Genomic DNA, 23,749 nt, shown 5'->3' with positions numbered 1-23,749 from the left:
ATTAAGGAACTCTGCAGTGTGGCGCAACTGAGTGCTGGGACTGGGGGTACTGAGCCAGAGGCCTGTGTGGGGGGGGGTGACAGAAGCAGTCCTGAGCAAAGAATGGGGGGGGGGGGACACACGCATGAACACATGAACCCATGTACAGACGCACTGGTGGCAAGTAGCGGGCAACCTAGTGCCAGCCGATCGGAAACAGTCCTCGGCTGGATTCCAGCGTGCTCTTTTACAGAGGGCTGCACTTTGCGATTACCTCCACTGGCCACTGGCCACTGGAGAGGGCTGGGGCCTATCTATGGGAGGGCAGAACCGAATCGATTTGGAGTCTGAGTCGTTCATTACCCATTAAGGATTAATTTGACCGATGGGGACGAGGCAGAGGGAACGAATCCCTTCGGTCTCGCCAAGCCATCAAAGAGTAAATCACCCACAGGAAATCCTTCACCAATGACAAAAGCACAAGTTGCACATTAAGCAAACCCGCGCTTGATGAATCGATTAATGGCCAGAGCTGCTTAACAAAATGTGAAGGGAGTTGAAAAAATAATTCAGCGTTGTCGGTATAACTCAGCATCAAGTGGAAGGTGAAGGTCAGGTTGGAGGGGAGATACCGCAAGGCGATGTGAAATCCTCCGTTAGCAGATGTTCACACCATTAGCCGAGTCAATGCTGCTTTGTAAATCATTGGGCTCGCTTCTCCTCTCTGCACTGCAGTCATTGACACCCACCTCAATAGGTGAGCAAGTGCTTTGCTCTTGAACTCTCGGACCCTTACTTCAAGCAGGGCCCTGTTCCCTACGGCTCACCGTCCCCCACCCCATCAGCTGTCCACGCCACCGGCTTCTCTCTCAGATCGGCTTTGACACTGACCAGACTGCGGTCGCCAAATAGGTCAGCGACCACAGTCCGGTCGGTGTCAAAGCCGACTCTTTGGGTCATGGGTGCCATTTGAGTGTGATGAATCTTCGAAAAATGCAGGACGTTCGCAATCAGTAACACAACAGATGTAATAATAGAATGAGGTTTGTCCGAAGATTCATCACACTCAAATGGCACCCACGACCCAAAGAGTTGGGTGGAGGGAGAGAGATAACTCTATCTGCCATTCAGTGGGGAAGGCGGTGGGACTTCCCAGTGCCCCAGAAAGCCTCATGAACAGTCTCGGCCCGAAACGGCAACTCATTTCCATAGATGCTGCCTGACCTGCTGAGTTCCTCCAGCATTTTGTGTGTATCGCTTTGGATTTCCAGCAATTGCAAATTTTAGCAACACGCACAAAATGCTGGTGGAACGCAGCAGGCCAGGCAGCATCTATAGGAAGAAGTACAGTCGATATTTCAGGCCGAGACCCTTCGTCAGGACTAACTGAAAGGAAAGATAGTAAGAGATTTGAAAGTAGGAGGGGGAGGGGAAAATGTGAAATGATAGGAGAAGACCGGAGGGGGTGGGGTGAAGCTGAGAGCCAGACAGGTGATTGGCAAAACGGATACAGAGCTGGAGAAGGGAAAGGATCATGGGACAGGAGGCCTAGGGAGAAAGAAAGGGGGAGCACCAGAGGGAGATGGAGAACAGGCAGAGTGATGGGCAGAGAGAGAAAGAAAAAAGGGGGAAAACTAAATATATCAGGCATGGGATAAGAAGGGGAGGAGGGGCATTAACGGAAGTTAGAGAAGTCAATGTTCATGCCATCAGGTTGCAGGCTACCCAGCCGGTATATAAGGTGTTGTTCCTCCAACCTGAGTGTGGCTTCATCTCGACAGTAGAGCAGGCCATGGATAGACATATCAGAATGGGAATGGGACATGGAATTAAAATGTGTAGCCACTGGGAGATCCTGCGTTCTCTGGCAGACAGAGCGTAGGTGTTCAGCGAAACAGTCTCCCAGTCTGCGTTGTGTCTCACCAATATATAAAAGGCCACACCGGGAGCACCAGACACAGTATACCACACCAGCCAACTCACAGGTGAAGTGTCGCCTCACCTGGAAGGACTGTCTGGGGCCCTGAATGGTGGTGAGGGAGGAAGTGTAAGGGTAGATAAAGCACTTGTTCCGCTAATTGCAAATTTTCTCGTGTTTGTGACCTTATCGTTCAAGTTCAAGTTTATTGGCATTTCAACCTTATACTTGTATACCGCCAAATGAAACAACGTTCCTCCGGACCAAGGTGCAGAACACAATACTTATAACTCATACACAACACATAAAGTATTATCATTTTGACTGTCTACCTGCACGGCACTCCCTCGGTAACTCCAGTGCTTTATTCTGCATTCTGTTATTGGTTTCCCTTGTCCTACCTCAATGCACTGATATGATGAGATGATCTGTACAGGTGGCATGCTGAACCGAAGTTTTAACGCACTCTCCCTCAGTACATGTGACGGTAATAAACCGGCCCAATCGCCGTTTCGCCAATGAATCTCGAGGACGTTCTTCTGGCCAATGAACGACTGTGTTAATTGGAGTGACAGCCCCTCTGGCCTGGGGTAGACAGAACCTTCAATCATCTCTGCAGCAGGGGATCACGGGAACGCGGACATGGCGAGCAGGAGTCGGCCATTGGAGCCTCTGCCTCTGCTCTGACGCTCAATAAAATCACGTATCCAAATCAGTACATATCCCTGCTTTATCCTCTTCTCCCGTACTCCTTCAACCACTCAGGACAACATCCAACTCATTGTTCAATACGTTCAATGATCTGGGGTCAACCCATTCCTGTTGTAGAGAATTCCAAAGCGTTACCACCCTCTGAGAGAAGAGATTATAGAGTCATAGAGCACTACAGCACCGACGTGTGTCCTTCAGCCCATCTAGTCCATACCGAACTATTCCGACTAGCCCCATCTGTCTGCATCTGTATGCTTATGTACCTTGTCCATTTAGTGTGTTCATGAACGTCTTTTGCCACATGATGAAACACCCAAGACAATGACTTTGTCTAAGAACTGTACTACTTTATTAATCATTACTAGTTCAAGAAATTTATCAGTGTCAGAGAACAGCACAGAAACGTGCCGTTCGGCCCATCTCGTCCAAGCCAAACCATTAATCTGCCTAGTCCCATTGATCTGCGCCTGGACCACAGCCCTCTATATACCCACCCCCTCCACCACCATTCACGTTGTTATCCAAACTTCTCTTAAATGTTGAAAATGAACATTTTGTCCCACACCACCAGGTTCAGGAACAGTTCTTACTGTCAGGCTCCTGACCGCTTCACTCAGCTCAACTCTGAACTGATTCCACAACCTATAGACTCATTTCCAAGGACTCTACAACTCATGTTCTCAGCATTATTTAGTTTTTTTTGCACAATTTGTCTTCTTCCGATTGTTTGTCAATGTTTATGTGTATAGATTTCATAAATCCTATTGTATCTCCTTACTTTCCTGTAAATGTCTGCAAGAAAATCAATCCCAAGGTAGTAAATGGTAACCTCTGCGTACTTTAATAATAAGTTTATTTTGGCTTTTTGAAATTCTACGTCTGCCTCTGAGCTGCCTAGTGCTGCGGTGGAATGGGCAGTTCATGAATAGGTCGCGGGTAGATCAAGGGTAGGTCACGGGCAGATCACAGGTAGGTCGCGGGTAGATCACGGGCAGATCACGAGTAGGTCGCGGGCAGATCACGGGTAGGTCGCGTGTAGATCACGGGTAGATCACGGGCAGTTCATGAGTAGGTCGCGGGTAGATCAAGGGTAGGTCACGGGCAGATCACGGGTAGGTCGCGGGAGGATCACGGGCAGATCACGAGTAGGTCGCGGGTAGATCACGGGTAGGTCGCGGGTAGATCATGGGCAGTTCATGAGTAGGTCGCGGGCAGATCACGGGTAGGTCGCGGGTAGATCACGGGTAGGTCACGGGTAGATCACGGGTAGGTCGCGGGTAGATCACGGGTAGATCATGGGCAGTTCACGAGTAGGTCGCGGGTAGATCACGGGCAGTTCACGAGTAGGTCGCGGGTAGATCATGGGTAGGTGGCGGGTAGATCATGGGCAGTTCGCGGGTAGATCACGGGCAGTTCACGAGTAGATCACGGGTAGATCACTGGTAGATCACGGGTAGATCATGGGCAGTTCACGAGTAGGTCGCGGGTAGATCATGGGTAGGTGGCGGGTAGATCATGGGCAGTTCGCGGGTAGATCACGGGCAGTTCACGAGTAGATCACTGGTAGATCACGGGTAGATCATGGGCAGTTCACGAGTAGGTCGCGGGTAGATCATGGGCAGTTCGCGGGTAGATCACGGGCAGTTCACGAGTAGATCACGGGTAGATCACTGGTAGATCACGGGCAGTTCACGAGTAGATCACAGGTAGATCACTGGTGGATCACGGGTAGATCATGGGCAGTTCACGAGTAGGTCGCGGGTAGATCACGGGCAGGTTGCGGGTAGATCACAGGTAGGTCGCGGGTAGATCACGGGTAGATCACGAGTAGGTCGCAGGTAGATCATGGGCAGTTCACGAGTAGGTCACGGGTAGATCACGGGAAGTTCATGGGTAGATCACGGGGAGTTCAGGGGTAGATCACGGGTAGGTCGCAGGTAGATCACGGGTAGATCATGGGCAGTTCACGAGTAGGTCGCGGGTAGATCACGGGTAGGTGGCGGGTAGATCACGGGCAGTTCACGGGTAGATCACGGGCAGTTCACGAGTAGGTCACGGGCAGATCACAGGTAGGTCATGGGTAGATCACTGGTAGATCACGGGTAGATCATGGGCAGTTCATGAGTAGGTCGCGGGTAGGTCGCGTGTAGATCACGGGTAGATCACGGGCAGTTCATGAGTAGGTCGCGGGTAGATCAAGGGTAGGTCACGGGCAGATCACGGGTAGGTCGCGGGCAGATCACGAGTAGGTCGCGGGCAGATCACGGGTAGGTCGCGGGTAGATCACGGGCAGTTCACGGGTAGATCACGGGCAGTTCACGAGTAGGTCACGGGCAGATCACGGGTAGGTCATGGGTAGATCACTGGTAGATCACGGGTAGATCATGGGCAGTTCACGAGTAGGTTGCGGGCAGATCACGGGTAGGTCGCGGGTAGATCACGGGCAGTTCACGGGTAGATCACGGGCAGTTCACAAGTAGGTCGCGGGTAGATCACGGGTAGGTTGCGGGTAGATCATGGGCAGTTCACGAGTAGGTCGCGGGCAGATCACGGGTAGGTCGCGTGTAGATCACGGGTAGATCACGGGCAGTTCATGAGTAGGTCGCGGGTAGATCAAGGGTAGGTCACGGGCAGATCACGGGTAGGTCGCGGATAGATCACGGGCAGATCACGAGTAGGTCGCGGGTAGATCACGGGTAGGTCGCGGGTAGATCACGGGTAGGTCGCGGGTAGATCACGGGTAGATCATGAGCAGTTCACGAGTAGGTCGCGGGTAGATCATGGGTAGGTGGCGGGTAGATCATGGGCAGTTCGCGGGTAGATCACGGGCAGTTCACGAGTAGATCATGGGTAGATCACTGGTAGATCACGGGTAGATCATGGGCAGTTCACGAGTAGGTCGCGGGTAGATCACGGGCAGGTTGCGGGTAGATCACGGGTAGGTGCCGGGTAGATCACGGGTAGATCACGAGTAGGTCGCAGGTAGATCATGGGCAGTTCACGAGTAGGTCACGGGTAGATCACGGGCAGTTCATGGGTAGATCACGGGGAGGTCAGGGGTAGATCACGGGTAGGTCGCAGGTAGATCACGGGCAGATCACGGGTAGGTCGCAGGTAGATCACGGGTAGATCATGGGCAGTTCACGAGTAGGTCGCGGGTAGATCACGGGTAGGTGGCGGGTAGATCACGGGCAGTTCACGGGTAGATCACGGGCAGTTCACGAGTAGGTCACGGGCAGATCACGGGTAGGTCATGGGTAGATCACTGGTAGATCACGGGTAGATCATGGGCAGTTCACGAGTAGGTCGCGGGTAGATCACGGGTAGGTTGCGGGTAGATCACGGGCAGTTCACGGGTAGATCACGGGTAGATCATGGGCAGTTCACGAGTAGGTCGCGGGTAGATCATGGGTAGGTGGCGGGTAGATCATGGGCAGTTCGCGGGTAGATCACGGGCAGTTCACGAGTAGATCACGGGTAGATCACTGGTAGATTACGGGTAGATCATGGGCAGTTCACGAGTAGGTCGCGGGTAGATCACGGGCAGGTTGCGGGTAGATCACGGGTAGGTCGCGGGTAGATCACGGGTAGATCACGAGTAGGTCGCAGGTAGATCATGGGCAGTTCACGAGTAGGTCACGGGTAGATCACGGGCAGTTCATGGGTAGATCACGGGGAGGTCAGGGGTAGATCACAGGTAGGTCGCAGGTAGATCACGGGCAGATCACGGGTAGGTCGCAGGTAGATCACGGGTAGATCATGGGCAGTTCACGAGTAGGTCGCGGGTAGATCACGGGTAGGTGGCAGGTAGATCACGGGCAGTTCACGGGTAGATCACGGGCAGTTCACGAGTAGGTCACGGGCAGATCACGGGTAGGTCATGGGTAGATCACTGGTAGATCACGGGTAGATCATGGGCAGTTCACGAGTAGGTCGCGGGTAGATCACGGGTAGGTTGCGGGTAGATCACGGGCAGTTCACGGGTAGATCACGGGTAGATCATGGGCAGTTCACGAGTAGGTCGCGGGCAGATCACGGGTAGGTCGCGGGTAGATCACGGGTAGATCATGGGCAGTTCACGGGTAGGTCGCGGGTAGATCACGGGTAGGTCGCGGGTAGGTCGCGGGTAGATCACGGGCAGTTCACAGGTAGGTCGCGGGTAGATCATGGTCAGATCACGGGTAGGTCGCGGGTAGGTCACGGGTAGGTCACGGGTAGGCCGCAGGTAGATCATAGGCAGTTCACGGGTAGATCACGGGCAGATCACGGGTAGACCTGGAGCATAAGCAGTACCGATGGAGTAGAGGTATTGCGAGTTGTAGAAGCTGCCTCGTGGAGTGCAGGCCGAGCATCCAGAGGCGGCGCGATGAATGGGGTGTGGACCCTGCTGGGTCGGAGCGGAGACAAACCTCGCCCCGAGGCTGACAGCTTGTTTTGTCCCGTTCTGCAGGAATTCGTCATGATCGTTGTGTTTGGGTTGGAATATGTCATCCGAATCTGGGCAGCCGGCTGCTGCTGCCGCTACCGTGGACTACAGGGGAGACTCCGGTTCGCCCGCAAGCCCTTCTGCGTGATCGGTAAGGACATTCCAGTGTGCTCGATAAACCCGTCTAGGAAGGAGATAGAGGAACGCTTTTCTCTGGTTGCTTATTTTGTCCCTATGATAAAATAAATTGTTTCACCCGGAAAGCAGAGGAAATGGAAGGAAGAACCCCAGTGTCTAAGCAGATGTGACTTCTTCACTGGGTTGGGCATTGAATTGCTGCCCACTGCGAGCAGGCGCTGTTACACGCACCCTCGTCATTACCTGTGCACAGTGGGCACGTCTGATTGGTTGTCCCAGAGCTGTAGACAGAATATGAAGGTCCCGTCGGCAAGAGGGGCTGAGGGATGGGTGTGAAGGAATTTCCAACATGATCTAACATGACCTTCTCTTAAACCATAAGCTGTTCAGATTGAAATGAGACAGGGAAGTTATGGTAGGGTACAGGAACCGTGGTGTACAGAGGCTGTAATATATCTAGTCAAGAACGTTTACAAAAGGTTCAGAGAGCTAGGTAATGTTAGAGATCTAGAAGATTATAAAAGGCTAGCAGGAAACAGCTTAAGAAATAAATTAGGAGAGCCAGAAGGGGTCATGAGAAGGCCTTGGCCAGCAGGATTAAGGAAAACCCCAAGTCATTCTACAAGTATGTAAAGAGCAAGAGGATAAGACGTGAAAGAATAGGACCAATCAAGGGTGACAGTGGGAAAGTGTGTATGGAACTGAAGGAAACAGCGGAGGTACTTAATGAATACTTTACTCCAGTATACACTATGGAAAAGGATCTTAGTGATTGTAGGGATGACTTGCAGCAGACTGAACAGCTTGAGCATGTAGATATTAAGGAAGACAATGTGCTGGAGCTTTTGGAAAGTATCAAGTTGGATAAATCACTGGGACCGGATGAGATGCATCCTAGCCCACTGTGGGAGGTGAGGGAGGAGATTGCTGAGCCTCTGGCAATGATCTTTGCATCATCAATGGGGACGGGAGAGGTTCTGGAGGATTGGAGGGTTGCGGATGTTGTTCCTTTATTCAAGAAAGGGAGTAGAGATAGCCCAGGAAATTATACACCAGTGAGTCTTACCTCAGTGGTTGGTAAGTTGATGGAGAAGATCCTGAAAGGCAGGATTTATGAACATTTGGAAAGGAAAAATATGATAAGGAATAGTCAGCATGGCTTTGTCAAGGGAAGGTTGTGCCTTACGAGCCTGATTGAATTTTTTGAGGATGTGACTAAACACATTGATGAAGGAAGAACAGTAGATGTAGTGTATATGGATTTCAGCAAGGCATTTGATAAGGTTCCCCATGCAAGGCTTATTGAGAAAGTAAAGATGCATGGGATCCAAGGGGACATTGCTTTGTGGATTCAGAACTGGCTTGCCCACAGAAGGCAAAGAGTGGTTGTAGACAGGTCATATTCTGCATGGAGGTCAGTCACCAGTGGAGTGCCTCAGGGATCTGTTCTGGAACCCTTGCTCTTCGTGATTTTTATAAATGACCTGGATGAGGAAGTGGAGGGATGGGTTAGAAAGTTTGCTGATGGCACAAAGGTTGGAGGTGTTGTGGATAGTGTGGAGGGCTGTCAGAGGTTACAGCGGGACATTGACAGGATGCAAATCTGGGTTGAGAAGTGGCAGATGGAGTTCAACGCAGATAAGTGTGAAGTGGTTCATTTTGGTAGGTCAAATATGATGGTAGAATATAGTATTAATGGTAAAACTCGTGGCAGTGTGGAGGATCAGAGGGATCTTGGGGTCCGAGTCCATAGCAGCTGTGCAGGTTGACTCTGTGGTTAAGAAATTGTATGGTGTACTGGCCTTCATCAATCGTGGAAATGAATTTGGGAGCCAAGAGGTAATGTTGCAGCTATATAGGACCCTGGTCAGACCCCACTTGGAGTACTGTGCTCAGTTCTGGTCGTCTCACTACAAGAAAGATGTGGAAGCCATAGAAAGGGTGCAGAGGAGATTTACAAGGATGTTGCCTGGATTGGGGAGCATGCCTTATGAGAATAGGTTGAGTGAACTCGGCCTTTTCTACTTGGAGTGACGGAGTTTGAGAGGTGACCTGATGGAGGTGTATAAGATGATGAGAGGCATTGATCGTGTGGATAGTCAGAGGCTTTGTCCCAGGGCTGAAATGGCTGGCACAAGCGGGCACAGGTTTAAAGTGCTTGGGAGTAGCTACAGAGGAGATGTTCGGGGTAAGTTTTTTTATGCAGAGAGTGGTGAATGCATGGAATGGGCTGCCAGCGACAGTGGTGGAGGCGGATATGATAGGGTCTTTTAAGAGACTTTTAGATAGGTACATAGAGCTTAGAAAAATAGAGGGCTATGGGTAAGCCTTGTAATTTCTAGGGTAGGGACATGTTCGGCACAGCATTGTGGGCCAAAGGGCCTGTATTGTGCTGTAGGGTTTCTATGTTTAAATCAAATCATCTTCCCAGCCTGAAAAAGATCAGTTTGTCTTACTCTATGCGCTAACCATTCTTTAATCCATGTTAACACACATCCCCAATACCACGAGCTTCTGTCGTGTTCACCAGGTTTTCATGTTGCACCTTATCGAATGCCTTCTGGAAGTCTAAATACACCGCTACACCTACCGACTGCCCTCTATCGACTTTAGTTGTTTCACCCACAAAGAACTGCAGCAAATACTACTTACCCTTGACAGAAATACATTGACTAATTTGGCGAAATACTCTCGGAGCAATCTCAGGAAATTCATTTAGCACACGGCTTTTTAGGCAAGCGCTGGGAACGCCATCTCTGTGCCCAGCCGCGGAGTCAAATGCGATGTGCCGGAGCAATAGATGTGAACATTCCACCACCCAGTTTAAAAAGTTTAAAAGTAACAAGTGAAGTCCACATATAGGGGAATCCCGACAAGCTTCCGATTCAACTTCCCGGGGGGACTGACTGCCCGCATCCATCTTTCAGCGAGTTAACGAAATGCACGCAACAACAGAATAGCCACATCTATATAGTTTTCATTACACGGAAATTATATCTGGTAACTTGTTTGGAGGGTTTGGCTATGCTTAACCTGGGTGTGCTTGTTGAGTTGTGTACAGAATTCTATTCCGAAATTGCGATCGTGAAGCACTATGAGAACCGTGTAAGTTCACCAGGGACATGTCTCCTGCACGTTTAAACTCACTGGGGTCCACTTTCCACCAGGTGAGCAGACCCTGAACACCCTGGTAAGCTCTGCACTGGCCAGAACACGAATAACGTTTTTCTAGACCCAGTACTTGAAGCGTCCATTTTCACTGAAGGGCTGGATCCGTGACGGGTCAGGCTGCAGATCGAAAACGACATTTGCTCTTAAGAAGCCAAACCTTGGCGTGGAATCAACAGTTGGTTACTAATCAGTAACCACCCTCTGAGTAAAGTTACCCCTCAGACTGCCTTTAAATATTTAACCTCTCACCCCTAACCTATGACCTGTAGTTCTAGTCCCACCCAACCTCAGTGGAAACAGCCTGCTTGCATCCACCACATCAATACCACTCTTAATTTGTACACCTCCACCACATTGCCCGTCAATCTCCCACGTTCGTATCCAATTCAAGCTCTCCACTGCACGGGTATTTTGGTCGGTGCTCGTTCTTGGTGTCAGGGTGCCCCTTGTAGACCAGGTTGCTTTTTTTTTATCATAATGAGAGCGCGGCCGCAGCTATGGATTCCTTATCCTGCGTTGGACAAGAGGGCCGACCGAATTCAGTGCCGCAGGAAGCACGGGAGGAGGCTGGAGCGGGATAAAGAGTGTGGCTGAGTGCAGCAACAGCGGAAGTTCCAGCAGATGTGAAGGTGACGGCTGCAAGGGACAATAAATTGACAGAGAGGCGGGGAGAGGGAGACTGAGACCGAGAAAGCCCTCGCATCATGCTTCCCAGGAGCAATGGAATCCCCCCTCCACCTACTGGAATGGGCTCTCTATCTCCGTGCCCTGACCTACCGTGTGAGAACAGGCCTTTCGTCCCACCATGTATGTGCCCTCTCTGATGCCCGTCCAAACTATGCCTCCATTTTCTGCCCGATCCCGTGACTGTAGTGAGAATTAGCTCTGCGTTGCACAGTGAGTCACTCTGTGGGGCGGACAACCTGTTCCTTGCGTGGCCCTGGCGGGATTCATGTCAGGCAGGACCTTTCTCCTCACTTACCAGGGTCTTTATCTCTCTTTCATTGAATTTGAAAGATCTCGCTCGTTGCTGGGTCTATTGCAGCCATACTCTATGCTGCGTAAGGTTTTCTGCAGTGGAGAGTATGCCTTGAAGGGCTATCTTGCAGTGAGTTCACGTTAGGAACCATCTGTGTTTTCTACCAAAGTGTCTGCTAGGGTGTAAGCTGCCTTCATGCCGTTTCTGTGTCCTCTTGTCAAATTTCGCTATTAGTTTTGCTCACTCCCTCAAATGGAGAGCAGGTAAATAGGCGAATCTAGTTTCCTGCTTTAGTTGCAAGGCCCCAAATCTTCACTGCATTGACGTCCCGTTTCCTGGTGCCCATTACTTCTGAGATGACGTTCGCTTCTGGAGGCACTTAAAAGGGAACGCTCCACGCAGAATAACCTTGGATCAATCATTCTCAAAAGCCAATCAACAGTGGCAGTTCCCAAGCAATTCTTCAAAGCTATGCTTTATTTTTAAAAACGTTTCCACATTGAGTAGTTACTTTTTGTCATTAACTCAAACAAGTAAAGATTTAGTTTTGAACACTTCTGACATTGCCAATTAACTCTCCCATATCCTGGGTTACAATCTTAAATTGAGAAGATCACTCAACAACCAGCTACTGTTGTAACAATGCTGATTTCCCGAGTTCTTGTCCTGCCATTTTTAACGGCCGCGACATGCTGTGTTCCTGGGGGCTATTTGCAGAATTTGCTGCTCTAGCTCTCCGTGGTGGTTCTCTGCAGAGATCTGAAATTAGATCATTTATGTAAACACTCCGATAATTACCCGACATCAGTTCAAAACAAATTACGATTTCTGCTGATCAGTTCATCAGTGAATTGTGCCATTAATAGCCATTCAAATCCCACAGAAGGAGGCTGACTCTCACTAATTACCTCACTGAGAAAGAAAACAGGAACTTATTCCACATAGTCTAAATACCTATCTTTTCATCGGCAGTTTTAACTTTTCAGTGGGTACCTACATTTTTTGCAATCATGTAACTCGTGGTTTTCATGTAACTCTTCCGAAATTTTCCTGATTCACAATTTACCACTGCAGTGGGCCTGATGACAAACAGCCACGAGTTGGACTGAGATATCCCTCAATATCAGCAAGACAGAAGTGCCCATCAGTTACTTTAGGAAGGTTGTAGTGTGTGTGTGTGTGTGGGGGGGGGGGGGGGGGTTGTTACATATGCTTCTGTTTATGTCAATGTGCTGAGGTTGAGGATTGAGAAGTATGATAAAGTAGACTCTTGACTTCACAATTTACCTTATCGTCTACAGATAAAATGCAGTGCATTGTCTAATAAGGTGCAATGCCATAACAAGGTAAAGTGTGAAGTCAAGAATGTATCTTACCATACTCGGAAACCATTCAGTAGTCTAGTAACACTGGGATAGAAGCTGTCCTTGAGCCTGATCTTGCATGCTTTCAAGGTGCTGTATCTCCTGCCCAATGAGAGGGGGGAGAAGGTGGGGTGGGGGTGGGGGTTCTTTGATTATTTTGGCTACTTTACCAAGGCAGCAGGAAGTATAGACAGAGTCCATGGAAGGGAGGCTAGTTTCCCTGTTTTGCTAAGCTTTGCTTACAACTTTCTGCAGTTTCTTGCATTCACAGGCAGAGCTGTGTTGCACCTTATTGCCTATCTGCACTGCCCTTTATCTGTAGCTGCTACCCTTTATTTTGTGTTTTCTTATTGTTTTATCTTGTATTACCTCAATGGACTGTGTAATGAATTGATTCAAAAGAACAGTATGCAAGACAAGCTTTTCATAGCGCTAGATTTCATACAAAAATAATGATAAACCAAACCAAATTAAACCAAACCACTACCTTCTTTTAGTAGTGTTGGTATCCTTGGAAATACTATAGTGTTTCATTTCAACTAATTACCTTATTCTCAATAATTTCCCATCAATAGCAAATGCCTTGGCTACCACGTTTGCAATTCTTTCCATATAGAAGTGCTCACTGTTTCCTCACTCCTCAGCCTCTCAATGAGGGATCATTTCCTATGGTAATTGGGGTGGTCTATGAACTAGGAATATCTGTGGTCATCCCTGGGACCTTCAGAAGATGGACCCAACCAACATAGTAGGTGCTCATGAGATGAAGTAACCACGGCTCAAGTTCCAGCAACTCATTTACAGATTTGCATCCAATGTGCCACCAACATGTTCCTTTCATCTTCAGTGTGGCTAACATCCAGCAACTGTTGGCTTTATTAATTTGGCACGAGACATAGTTCCTTGTACTGTTGAAGATATACCCTCACACCCTCTTGTTCTGGACTGCATGCAGTTCCCTCTGCGTCCAATTTAGGTGATCATTTCTAAAATCTTTTCATGATTCATGGAGTGCGAATGCAAGATATTAATCCAAAATGTAGACATTTCCCTTGCCCCAACAATGCTGTTCAACCAGCTCTGTTCCTCCAACAAATTATCTGTTGTTACGTTATTGAGCCTTGATATCAGCTTTGTTATAAACAATCCCTTTCAGTTTTGTCAAGTGTAATTGTCAATTTCTGAAACTAATGTGACGCAGAAAAATAACTAATATTAATCTAGTTGTTTAAGAAATAGCTTTTGAATTGATTGAAGACTTGTAGACTGTGAAGCAAAGTTCAAGATATTTAGAGGGGTTTAATCACAATAAACCTTTCTATAAAATTAGTTGTTTCTCACCTTTTAAACTGGTCTGCTGGTTGTTGTCTTGTTTCTTTCTGGGATAGGTCATCCTCTTTCCTAACTCCTGATTCGGTATGCCCTGCTAACATGAACTCTCCTCACCAATAGAGTTCTCACAAAACACCATCTGCCCTGACAGTGCATATGTTGACCATTTAATATTCCCAACTTCAGTACAAGTCAGGATATCACTGAAATGAGAAGAGACACAAAACAGTTTTAACTGGCAACCAAAGTAACTGAAGACATATTCCTACACAAATACACATATTTGTATCCTACACAATATACATGTTGGCATCGTACACAAATACGCACATATCTACAGGGGGAAGCAAGGTCTCAGCTGTGATCACACAAGAGCATAAGACATTGAAGGACGTGGAAATCATTTATCCCATTGCATCTGCTCTGCATTTTTCTTCACTAACCCTATGTCCCCCAACACCTGGCCACCCAAAGACCGCTGTCTTGATTATACTGACAAGGTCTCATATCCCTTTTGAGTAGAAAGTTCCAAAGAGTCTTTAAACTCTTGGCAAAGACACTTCTACATACCTCTGTCCCAAGTGAGAGCCTCTTTATTTTGTGACGGTGGCCCACGGCTCCCCCATCAGGAGAAACATCACCTGGGTCCAAGTCCAAAAAAAATCCACATCTTTCAATGAGATCACCTTCCATTCTCCTAAATTCTAGACAACAAAGGTCCAGTCTCCTTAATCTCCACTCATGACAATTCTCATCCATGTGAATCTTCCCAGCACTCCTTGATTGTAAGTTTTCAAGGCAACATAGTCTCGTCAGAGAGACTGCTCATTGCTTTTCTGTTTTGCTGGTGGTCTTAATCTTCAAACATCTCAGCCAGCATGCTGGAGCAACTGCATATCATCCTCTCTAGCATTAACAGATACTTCCTGTGATTTGGTGACCAGAATTGTAGGCAGTGGTCCTCTCTGTACTGCCCCAGCCTGCAATTCCCTGTAAGCATGAACCCCACTCCTTAACTGGCACAATAGTAGTCTGAGATCAGTATAGTAACCAGAGGTGCCAAGGTGCATGCTGGCTGTATTGGCATTAATATACTTCACATATAAGATCTGAACTCTTGAAATTGCCATTTTCAAGAAACTATGTACCTGTACACCAGGTCTCTCTGTTCTACTATGTCCTGGTCTATAAGGTATGAGTTCAAATCCCACCAAGGGAACTTGGAAATGTAAACTTAGATAATTGAATAAATTAGGAGTTTCAATGTCTCAGCATCAGTAACCCAGGTCCATCTTTTCCCACACTGTCTGTGTGGAGTTTGCATAATCTGTGAATGTACGGTTTTCCTCTGGATGCTCCAGTGCCTTCATACATCCCAAACCCATATGGGTCACTGGGTCATTGGGACACTCCTTGTAAGCTGGTGAGTGGTGGAATATGAAAGGAGCTGATGGGAAAGTTAAAAGGAGAATAGCATAAGTGGGTGGTTGATCATTAGTACAATTTCAATAGCTCTGAGCTGTGTAACTCTCATTCTATTTCTCTCTCTTAGTTTATTAACTTTGCACCTGCTGTTCACGAGGTATGTTTCTGACACATTTTTGGAGCTGTCATTGACAGTGCCTTTTCTGCTTCAGACTTGCGATTCTACCTTTCTCCAAAATATTTACTCTTTCCACTAGAAAATGGTCCTGGGACACTGCAGTTGGAGCTCATCTTTCTTTTTAAATAAACTTTCCAAGATCTCCTTCCCCTGAGCATCCTGCTGGCCAATGATGGTATCTCTCTGCATAATTAAGAAATCTAAAAACCATTGCATTAGACTATCCCCTCCAACCCATCCCCACTACACCCCCATGTCCATATTAGATGTTTTGCTAATTACACTGATCAGATGTCTGGCTGTCCAGGGATACTTCTCCCAGAGTAGCTGGTACTTTCGACCTATTGGATTGGATCAGTTTCTGTTGATCAATGTCATAGGGTTCCCACCTTACTAGCTGTTCCACACCTTGAGCTGCACTTAAGATCAGGGCCAAACTGTTAGGATGCTTCTCGCCCTTCCTCATATCTCCAAGTACCCCCAGTCTAGACTCTACTTAATGACTTTGAGCTGCACCATTCCAAAGGGAAGATTCTGCTGAGTGTGTGCTTGCTTGGGACTCTCCTTTGTCCACAAGCCATCTGCAATCCAGACACATAAACTAATCCTACCAAACTTAGTCACTATTATGTATATATGTAAGAGAAGATGTGCTGGCATTGACAAGTGTCCAAAGAGGTTCATGGGAATGTTCCTGGGAGTGAAAGGGTTAATGTAGGAGGTTAATGTTTAATAGCTCAGGGCCTGTACTCAATGGAGTTTAGAAGAATGAGGGGAGATCTTATGGAAGGCCTAGACAGAGTAGACATTGAGAAGATTTTTCCAGTAGTGGGGCAGACTAGGAGTAGAGTTGCAGCATCAGAATACAAGAACGTTCCTTTAGAATAGAGATGAGGGGGAATTTCTTTAGCCACATGGTGATGAATCTGTGTAATTCATTGCCACAGAAGGCTGTGTAGCCTAGTCATTAGGAGCTTGATATGTTCTTGATTAGTTACGGGGAGAAGGCAGGATAATGAGGTTGAGAGAAAAAACATATCAGCCATGGTGAAACGGTGGGGCAGTCTCAATGGGCCAAATGGCCTAATTCTGCTCCAATGTCTTATGGTCTTATATCTGCTCTTTACTGAAATTTTTGCAGAGGACAACATTCTGACATACTGCTGCCTTGAGTTACCTGAACTCCTGACACTGGGAGCAGATCCTGCTCCTCCCCCACCTTACCCTCCGTCTGGTTACCCGTTGCCACATTCTTGACTTTTACACAATTGCTGAACTGTCTCTGGTGACTGTGAACTTAAGTACAGAAGATGTAGCGAGAGTTGGTGCTTCAACCCTTCGGGTCTGGTCTACCATTCACTGAGGTCACAGCCCACCTTTAACCTTGCTGCCACTTTCCAGCCCTGTACGTGACTCCAGGCCTGAGATGGGTAACACTGAAATGGCCCAGCAAACACCTTGGTTCAAAGACAAATGGGATGGACAATAATGCCACCAGATCCTAATAATAAATAAGTCTTTTTTTAAAATGGAAGATTTTTTCAAAAAATATTCTAAACATCTTCAACAAGACGGCATCTATTATTAAGGACCCCATCACCCAGGAAATACTCTTTACTTATTGCTACATCAGGGAGGAGGTCAGGAGCCTGAAGCCACTCAACATATTAGGAACAGCTTTTCCCACTCCACCATCAGATTTCTGAATCAGTAATGAACAATCCTATGAACACTATCTCAATATTGTTGTTCTCTTTTTGCACCACGTACATATATATACACATGTGTAACCCTCTCACTGGCATTCATATACAAACCTGGCTAATTATCTAACTCTGCTAACAGCCACGTGACTCAGCGCTGAGAAGGCCACCTTTCACAAACAATATACACCTAGAGTCGGTATGATTTGGGGTTCAACCAAACAGGAAAGTTGGGAAGTTCCAATTAAGGAACATTGATTGTTATGAATGCTGTGTAAATACTCCTCCATGTAAAGTTATCACTCGTCAGAAAATTAACAGATTGTACTCCGACATAAAATTATAAATAAATGTATTTGCCAAATTTACAGTTACAGAAAAAATAAAATAAAATAAAAGGGCCCTTTACTGTTAAACTAGTCTGATGCGCACATGAACATTGGAGCTCATTTCTGGACTAGTCGGAGGTATCGCTTTCCTCATGCACTGAACCCACATTCTGAACTAGCCACAGTCTGAACCTCCCTCAAAGACCATCTCGAATGAACTGGCTCTCTCAGGAGTAGAACAGAGTGATCTAGGAATAATGGTGCATAGTTCCCTGAAGGTGGAATCTCATGTAGATAGGGTGGTAAAGAAAGCTTTTGGTATGCTGGCCTTTATAAATCAGAGCATTGAGTATAGGAGTTGGGATGTAATGTTAAAATTGTACAAGGCATTGGTGAGGCCGAATTTGGAGTATTGTGTACAGTTCTGGTCACGGAATTATAGGAAAGATGTCAACAAAATAGAGAGAGTACAGAGGAGATTTACTAGAATGTTACTTGGGTTTCAGCACCTAAGTTACAGGGAAAGGCTGAACAAGTTAGGTCTTTATTCTTTGGAGCGTAGAAGGTTGAGGGGGCACTTAATAGAGGTATTTAAAAAAATAAGGGGGATAGATCGAGTTGATGTGGATAGGCTTTTTCCATTGAGAGTAGGGGAGATTCAAACACGAGGACATGAGTTGAGAGTTAGGGGCAAAAGTTTAAGAGTAACACTAGGGGGAATTTCTTTACTCTGAGAGTGGTAGCTGTGTGGAATGAGATTCCAGTAGAAGTGGTAGAGGCAGGTTCGGTATTGTCATTTAAGGTAAAATTGGACAGGTATATGGACAGGAAAGGAATGGAGGGTTGTGGGCTGAGTGCAGGCCGGTGGGACTAGGTGAGTGTAAGCATCGGCACGGACTAGAAGGGCCGAGATGGCCTGTTTCCATGCTGTAATTGTTATGTGGTTATATTGGCACTTCTTCCTTGGAGCCATTCATCTCAGAAAGCACTTTTACTCCTTCGAACAGCATTCTGCGGCATATGTATTTCTTATTGTAATTGATGGTATTTTATGTATTGCACCATACTGCTACAGCAAAACAACAGATTTCACAACGTGAGCCAGTGATTCTGATTCTCCTCTCTCTTACATCCTGAACTGAGCTGCTCTGGTCACTTCTCACTGCTCCCTGATAGGCGCTGAGCTTTGCAATGCTCTCCTGCTATTGGATAGCCTGGTTGACTGGAAATGTCCAGGTTGACCATGGAAGTGTGTCTCCGGGCCGATGGAGGGTGGAGCCATTGGAATATGGAATCCTTTCACATTTTACAAGTCAAGCTGATGGTATTGTAATGAATGAATGTGGACATCTCACTGCTCACCTGATATCTCCCCTTGTGGGGCTAAGCAGCTGTTTGTCTACAGAGGGGGCCTCCATTCAGCACCTTCACCTCTGCTTCCATGCCCCCACCCACCTCCTTCTTCTTTGCTCTCAAATTACAAATGTCTTCATCTTGTGTTGATTGCAGTCTAGATTGGTGCAGGTGTGGGGACTGTGAGGATGTGGTAGGGCCAGAAATGTGAGGAAAAGGCAGGTCTCCTCAAATGGTGAGGAGGCGGGAGTGTGAGGCCTGAATAAAACTAAGAAGAGGATGATGTCGAGGAGCCAGTTCATTGTTTAGGGCAAATTCTCCCTGCTCCCTGAATGAGGGCTTGTGGATAGTATTGGACCAACTTGGCCAGTGCAGGAGTATTGCAAGCCATCGTCCTTTGGAGGGAGAAGAGACAAGACTTGACATTTCCACGCACTGCATGATGCTCTGTAGAAGTCGTTTGTCTGTAAGAGTAGATTTAGCTCTGATAAATTCTCTAAGGCTGCAGAGTCATATATCTGACTAGACAGCTGTGATGACCTGGGCAAAGTCCCTAAACACAGACAGTGAAAACCAGTTTCCCCTCTCTGGACTCTGTCCGCCCTTCCTGCTGCCTCGGGGGAGCAGCCAGCGTCATCAAACAACCCCCTCACCCCAGTCATTTTCTCTCCTCTGCCTTCCCAAGTTCAAAGTAAATTTATTATTGAAGTACATATATGTCACCAAACACAACCCTGAGATTTGTTTGCTTGTGGGCACACTTAATAAATCCAGGAACTAAAATAGAGTCAATGAAAGGCTGCACTCAACAGAACAAACAACCAGTCTGCAAAAGACAGCAAACTGCAAAAAAAAGGAAATAATAAATAGATAAATAAGCAATAAATGTTGAGAACATGAGATGAAGAGTCCTCGAAAGTGAGTCCATAGGCTGTAGGAACAGTTCAGTGAAGAGGCAAGTGAAATTGAGTGAAGTTAGTCCTTTTGGTTCAAGAGCCTGATGTTTGGGGTTAATCATTGTTCCTGAACCTGGTGATGTGAGTCCTGAGGCTCCTGTACCTTCTTTCAGCAAGAACAGTGCATGGCCTAGGTGGCAGAGGTCCCTGTTTGTGGATACTTCTTTCCTGCGACAACGAGGCGTATAGATGTGCTCAGTGGTGGAGATGGCTTTACCAGTAATGGACGAGGCCATATCCACAACTATTTGTAGCAATTTCTGTTCAAGGGCACTGGTGTTTCTATACCAGGTTGTGGATGCCACCACACATCTATAGAAGTTTGTCAAAGTTTTAGATGTCATGCCGAATCTTCACAAACTTCTAGGGAAGTAGAGACGCTGCCGTGCTTTCTTTGTAATTCCACTTATGTATTGGGCCCAGGACAGGTTCTCTGAAATGATAACACTGAGGAATTTTAAGTATCTTTTGGAATTTATCTTTCAAAAGATGGAAGATACAAAAGCTTAAGAACACGTGCAACTCGGCCCAAGGTCAACTTCTACCCTGCTGTTATAAGACTCCAGAAAAAAAACTCTTACATGGCAAAGATGAAGTCTATCTCAGTGAAGCTTGCCACAGTCCTTGCACTTCACTTGTCTGCCTGCACTGCACTTTCTCTCTACCTGTTATGCTATTTCCTACCTTCTGCTTCATTTTCATCTTTTACTTAATGCATGGAATGATCTGTCTCGACGACAAGCAAAAGCTTTTCACTGTGTCTCGGTACATATGACAACAATAGCCTAATTTATCAACTACACTGTCCGCTTAGCTGCTGATGCGGACTTGGAGGTCCACATTGTTGTAAACGTGACCTTGAGCTAGCTGGTTCTCCAGTCATGTCTACAAGCCATCGGGAGATCTGGCCGATATTCCAACTCAGTGCTGTGTTTCCACCTTGCAGACTTCATTGTGTTCGTGGCCTCCGTGGCCGTGATAGCTGCCGGGACCAAGGGCAACATCTTCGCCACTTCAGCACTTCGCAGCATGCGCTTCCTACAGATTCTCCGCATGGTCCGGATGGATCGCAGGGGAGGGACCTGGAAGCTGTTGGGGTCCGTGGTGTACGCTCACAGTAAGGTCAGTGCGGGCTCTGTGCCCTCTAATAACCGTCTCCGTTCCTCATGTTTCCGTGCCAGCTTCCTTCCCTTCGCTCTCCTTCACTGTGCCCATCCTGCACTGCCTCACTCAACTTCCCACTCATTCTGTTTCGTGTTTGAACTTCTGGACAACTAGCTAGTGATGACACACAGCGCAGATGGAAGTGACCGTGGCCTTACTGACTGCCCGGTTTTCTGCCTCCCAAATGACCAGGGGCAATTGGCCCTCTACCATTGCTAAAGAAGGGAGTAACTGATACCCATGGTGGGAAATTATAGGAAAAAGTTCTGAGGGATGATGTTTACTCAAGCAACAGGCAATCAGCATGGATTTGTTTAGGAGTGTTTGTGAGTATTTTGAGGTGACAAGGAACGTCTTTGAGGGAAGATTGTTTTATGTGGAACAGGGGAGATGGCCAAGATCAACACTCTGTTCCTGCTCCTCTGGGGGCAGTTCCAGAGGATAGAGCAATTCCCCCTCTTGCCCCTCCCCCCCCAGTCAGCTGGTATCTTCACCCATGCTAAATGAAGCCCAGCCAAGCCCAATCGGCTCCACGGTGCTCCATTGACCCACAAACCCACGAAAATCCCTGTGACACACCAACCCACAGAGAAACTGAATAACCATCAACTCATTGACCCAACCACCCATCAAATGTACCCCCTATTATTTTCCTTAAAGTTTATAATAATTAACCCTGAAGCAGGGTTTCAGCCAGAAATGGCAACTGTTTATTCATTTCCGTAGATACTGCATACCCTGCTGAGTTCCTACAGCATTTTGTGTGCATTCCTCTGGCTTTCCAGCACTCACAGAATCTCTTGTGTTAATAATAATTAACATTGTGAGAGATGTAAATGAGCTGCCAGATCTGTATCCATGACACGTCAAATCAAAGTCACCTGCCTCGCAGTGAGGGCAGAGAACTCCAAGCCCCCATGGTGAGTGCTGCCTCTACATTTCCCTCGGTTCTGTTTAAGAACTGTCAAGCTGGAAGTTACGGCCTCTGCGTGCAGAGTTTGGAAATCGACTCGAAAGCATCCTTCGACATAGTGAGAGTAACGGTTCCAAGTGCAGTGTATGTGTGAGCTCAGGATGGTTATCCAAAGGCTTTTGTCAACTGCTCAGTTTCCAATATAAACATCCCCCTGTGAGGGACAGCCGGATGGCAAGTAGAAGAAATACATGCCCCTCGCAGTTGGTGACTGTGAAACACTCGCTGCCCCAGTGAAATCAGCCATGGTAGAAAGTAGCACCTAGAACCTAGAGTAGTACAGCACAGTACTGCTCATGATGTTTTACCGACCTATGTAAACCCACTCCATCTTCAGTCTAACCCTTCCCTCCTACTCAATTCATGAACCTCCATTTTCCTTACATCTCTGTGCCCATCAGAGAGTCGTCCAGATATTCCGATCGCAAAGAGTAGCTTTATTTGTCACATGTACTCCGAAACATCAAAACATACTGTGCATAGTCCCAGGATTGTGCTGGGGGCAGCCCGCAAGTGTCACCACACTTCCCGGTGCCAACGTAGCCCACAACCCACCAACCCTAACTCTAACCGGTACGTCTTCGGACTGTGGGAGGAAACCGCAGCACCCGGAGGAAACTCATGCAATCATGGGGAGAACGTACAAACTCCTTACAGACAATGGTGGTTTGTACTCTACCCACCAACCCAGCAGTGTGTTCTAGGCATCCACCACTCTGTCTGCGAAAACTTAGCCCTGACATCTCCTCTAACTTTTCCTCCATTCACTTTAAACGGATATTCTCCAGTGTTGGCCACTGCTGTCCGAGGAAAAAGATACTGGCTGTCCGCACTAATAACTATGCTTCTCATTATCTTATACACCCCTATCAAGTTGCCTGATATCCTCTCACTCCAAAGAGAAAAGCCCAACCTCGTGCGACATTGCCTCACAAGAACTTGGTGGCTTTCCCAGTATGGATAGCTCAGTCACTCATACAGTGATGTTCACCCCAACCAGTGTACAGGCACCTTGAAATATCTATTTGTTTGAAATGATTTATTAAAATTTGAAGCATTAGACTAAGATGTTGAGTTATTCTGTTGCAGGAGCTGATCACAGCCTGGTACATTGGATTCTTAATCCTCATTTTCTCCTCGTTCCTTGTCTACCTGGCTGAGAAGGAGGATAATACAGAATTTTCGACATACGCAGACTCCCTCTGGTGGGGAACAGTAAGTCCAGACTCAGTACTGTTCGTGTAATTTGCTCTTCAAGTGCCCTGTGTTTGCTAGTGATGTGAGAACAAACTAATGAGCTGGGAGCTTGCTCTTTGCTCCCAGCGTGCGGGTAGGTTAACAACAGGATGTGAACAGCCTTTACCGGCAAAGGTTCAGGGCTGGGTGTGCTGAGGTGAAGTGTACACCTGACCTGATCTCAGAGAGGTAGTGACGAGGCAGACTGTGTTCTGTCAAAGCCAAAGAGAATGTGTGTGTGTGTGTGTGTGAGAGAGAGAGAGTGTGTGTGTGTGTGTGTGTGTGTGTGTGTGTGTGTGAGAGAGAGAGAGAGAGAGACAGGGTAAACACTGTTTTACGCACTAATTACCAGCTATTTATTAGTTGTGTTTGCCAACCAAAGGTGTCAGATTAACATGTCCCTCTGGAAATCTG

The 23,749-nt window shown here is 47.3% G+C and overlaps 1 protein-coding gene across 1 annotated transcript in view; it reads left to right on the top strand.

Moving 5' to 3' along the window:
* Positions 1 to 972: 972 nt before the first annotated feature.
* LOC140719694 (potassium voltage-gated channel subfamily KQT member 4-like) overlaps positions 973 to 23,749 on the top strand; it is a 180,582-nt gene continuing 157,805 nt past the window's right edge. Inside the window, exons 1-5 of the mRNA XM_073034493.1 lie at positions 973 to 992; positions 2,258 to 2,282; positions 7,059 to 7,185; positions 20,909 to 21,084; positions 23,189 to 23,314. Of these exons, the coding sequence (XP_072890594.1) occupies positions 973 to 992; positions 2,258 to 2,282; positions 7,059 to 7,185; positions 20,909 to 21,084; positions 23,189 to 23,314 (474 nt within the window). The remainder of the gene's footprint in view (positions 993 to 2,257; positions 2,283 to 7,058; positions 7,186 to 20,908; positions 21,085 to 23,188; positions 23,315 to 23,749) is intronic.

This window comes from Hemitrygon akajei, chromosome 32, assembly GCF_048418815.1.
Source record: "Hemitrygon akajei chromosome 32, sHemAka1.3, whole genome shotgun sequence".
Lineage (NCBI taxonomy): Eukaryota > Metazoa > Chordata > Chondrichthyes > Myliobatiformes > Dasyatidae > Hemitrygon > Hemitrygon akajei.
Note: the sequence above shows the minus strand (reverse complement) of the source record. Positions and strands in the feature narration are given on the sequence as shown.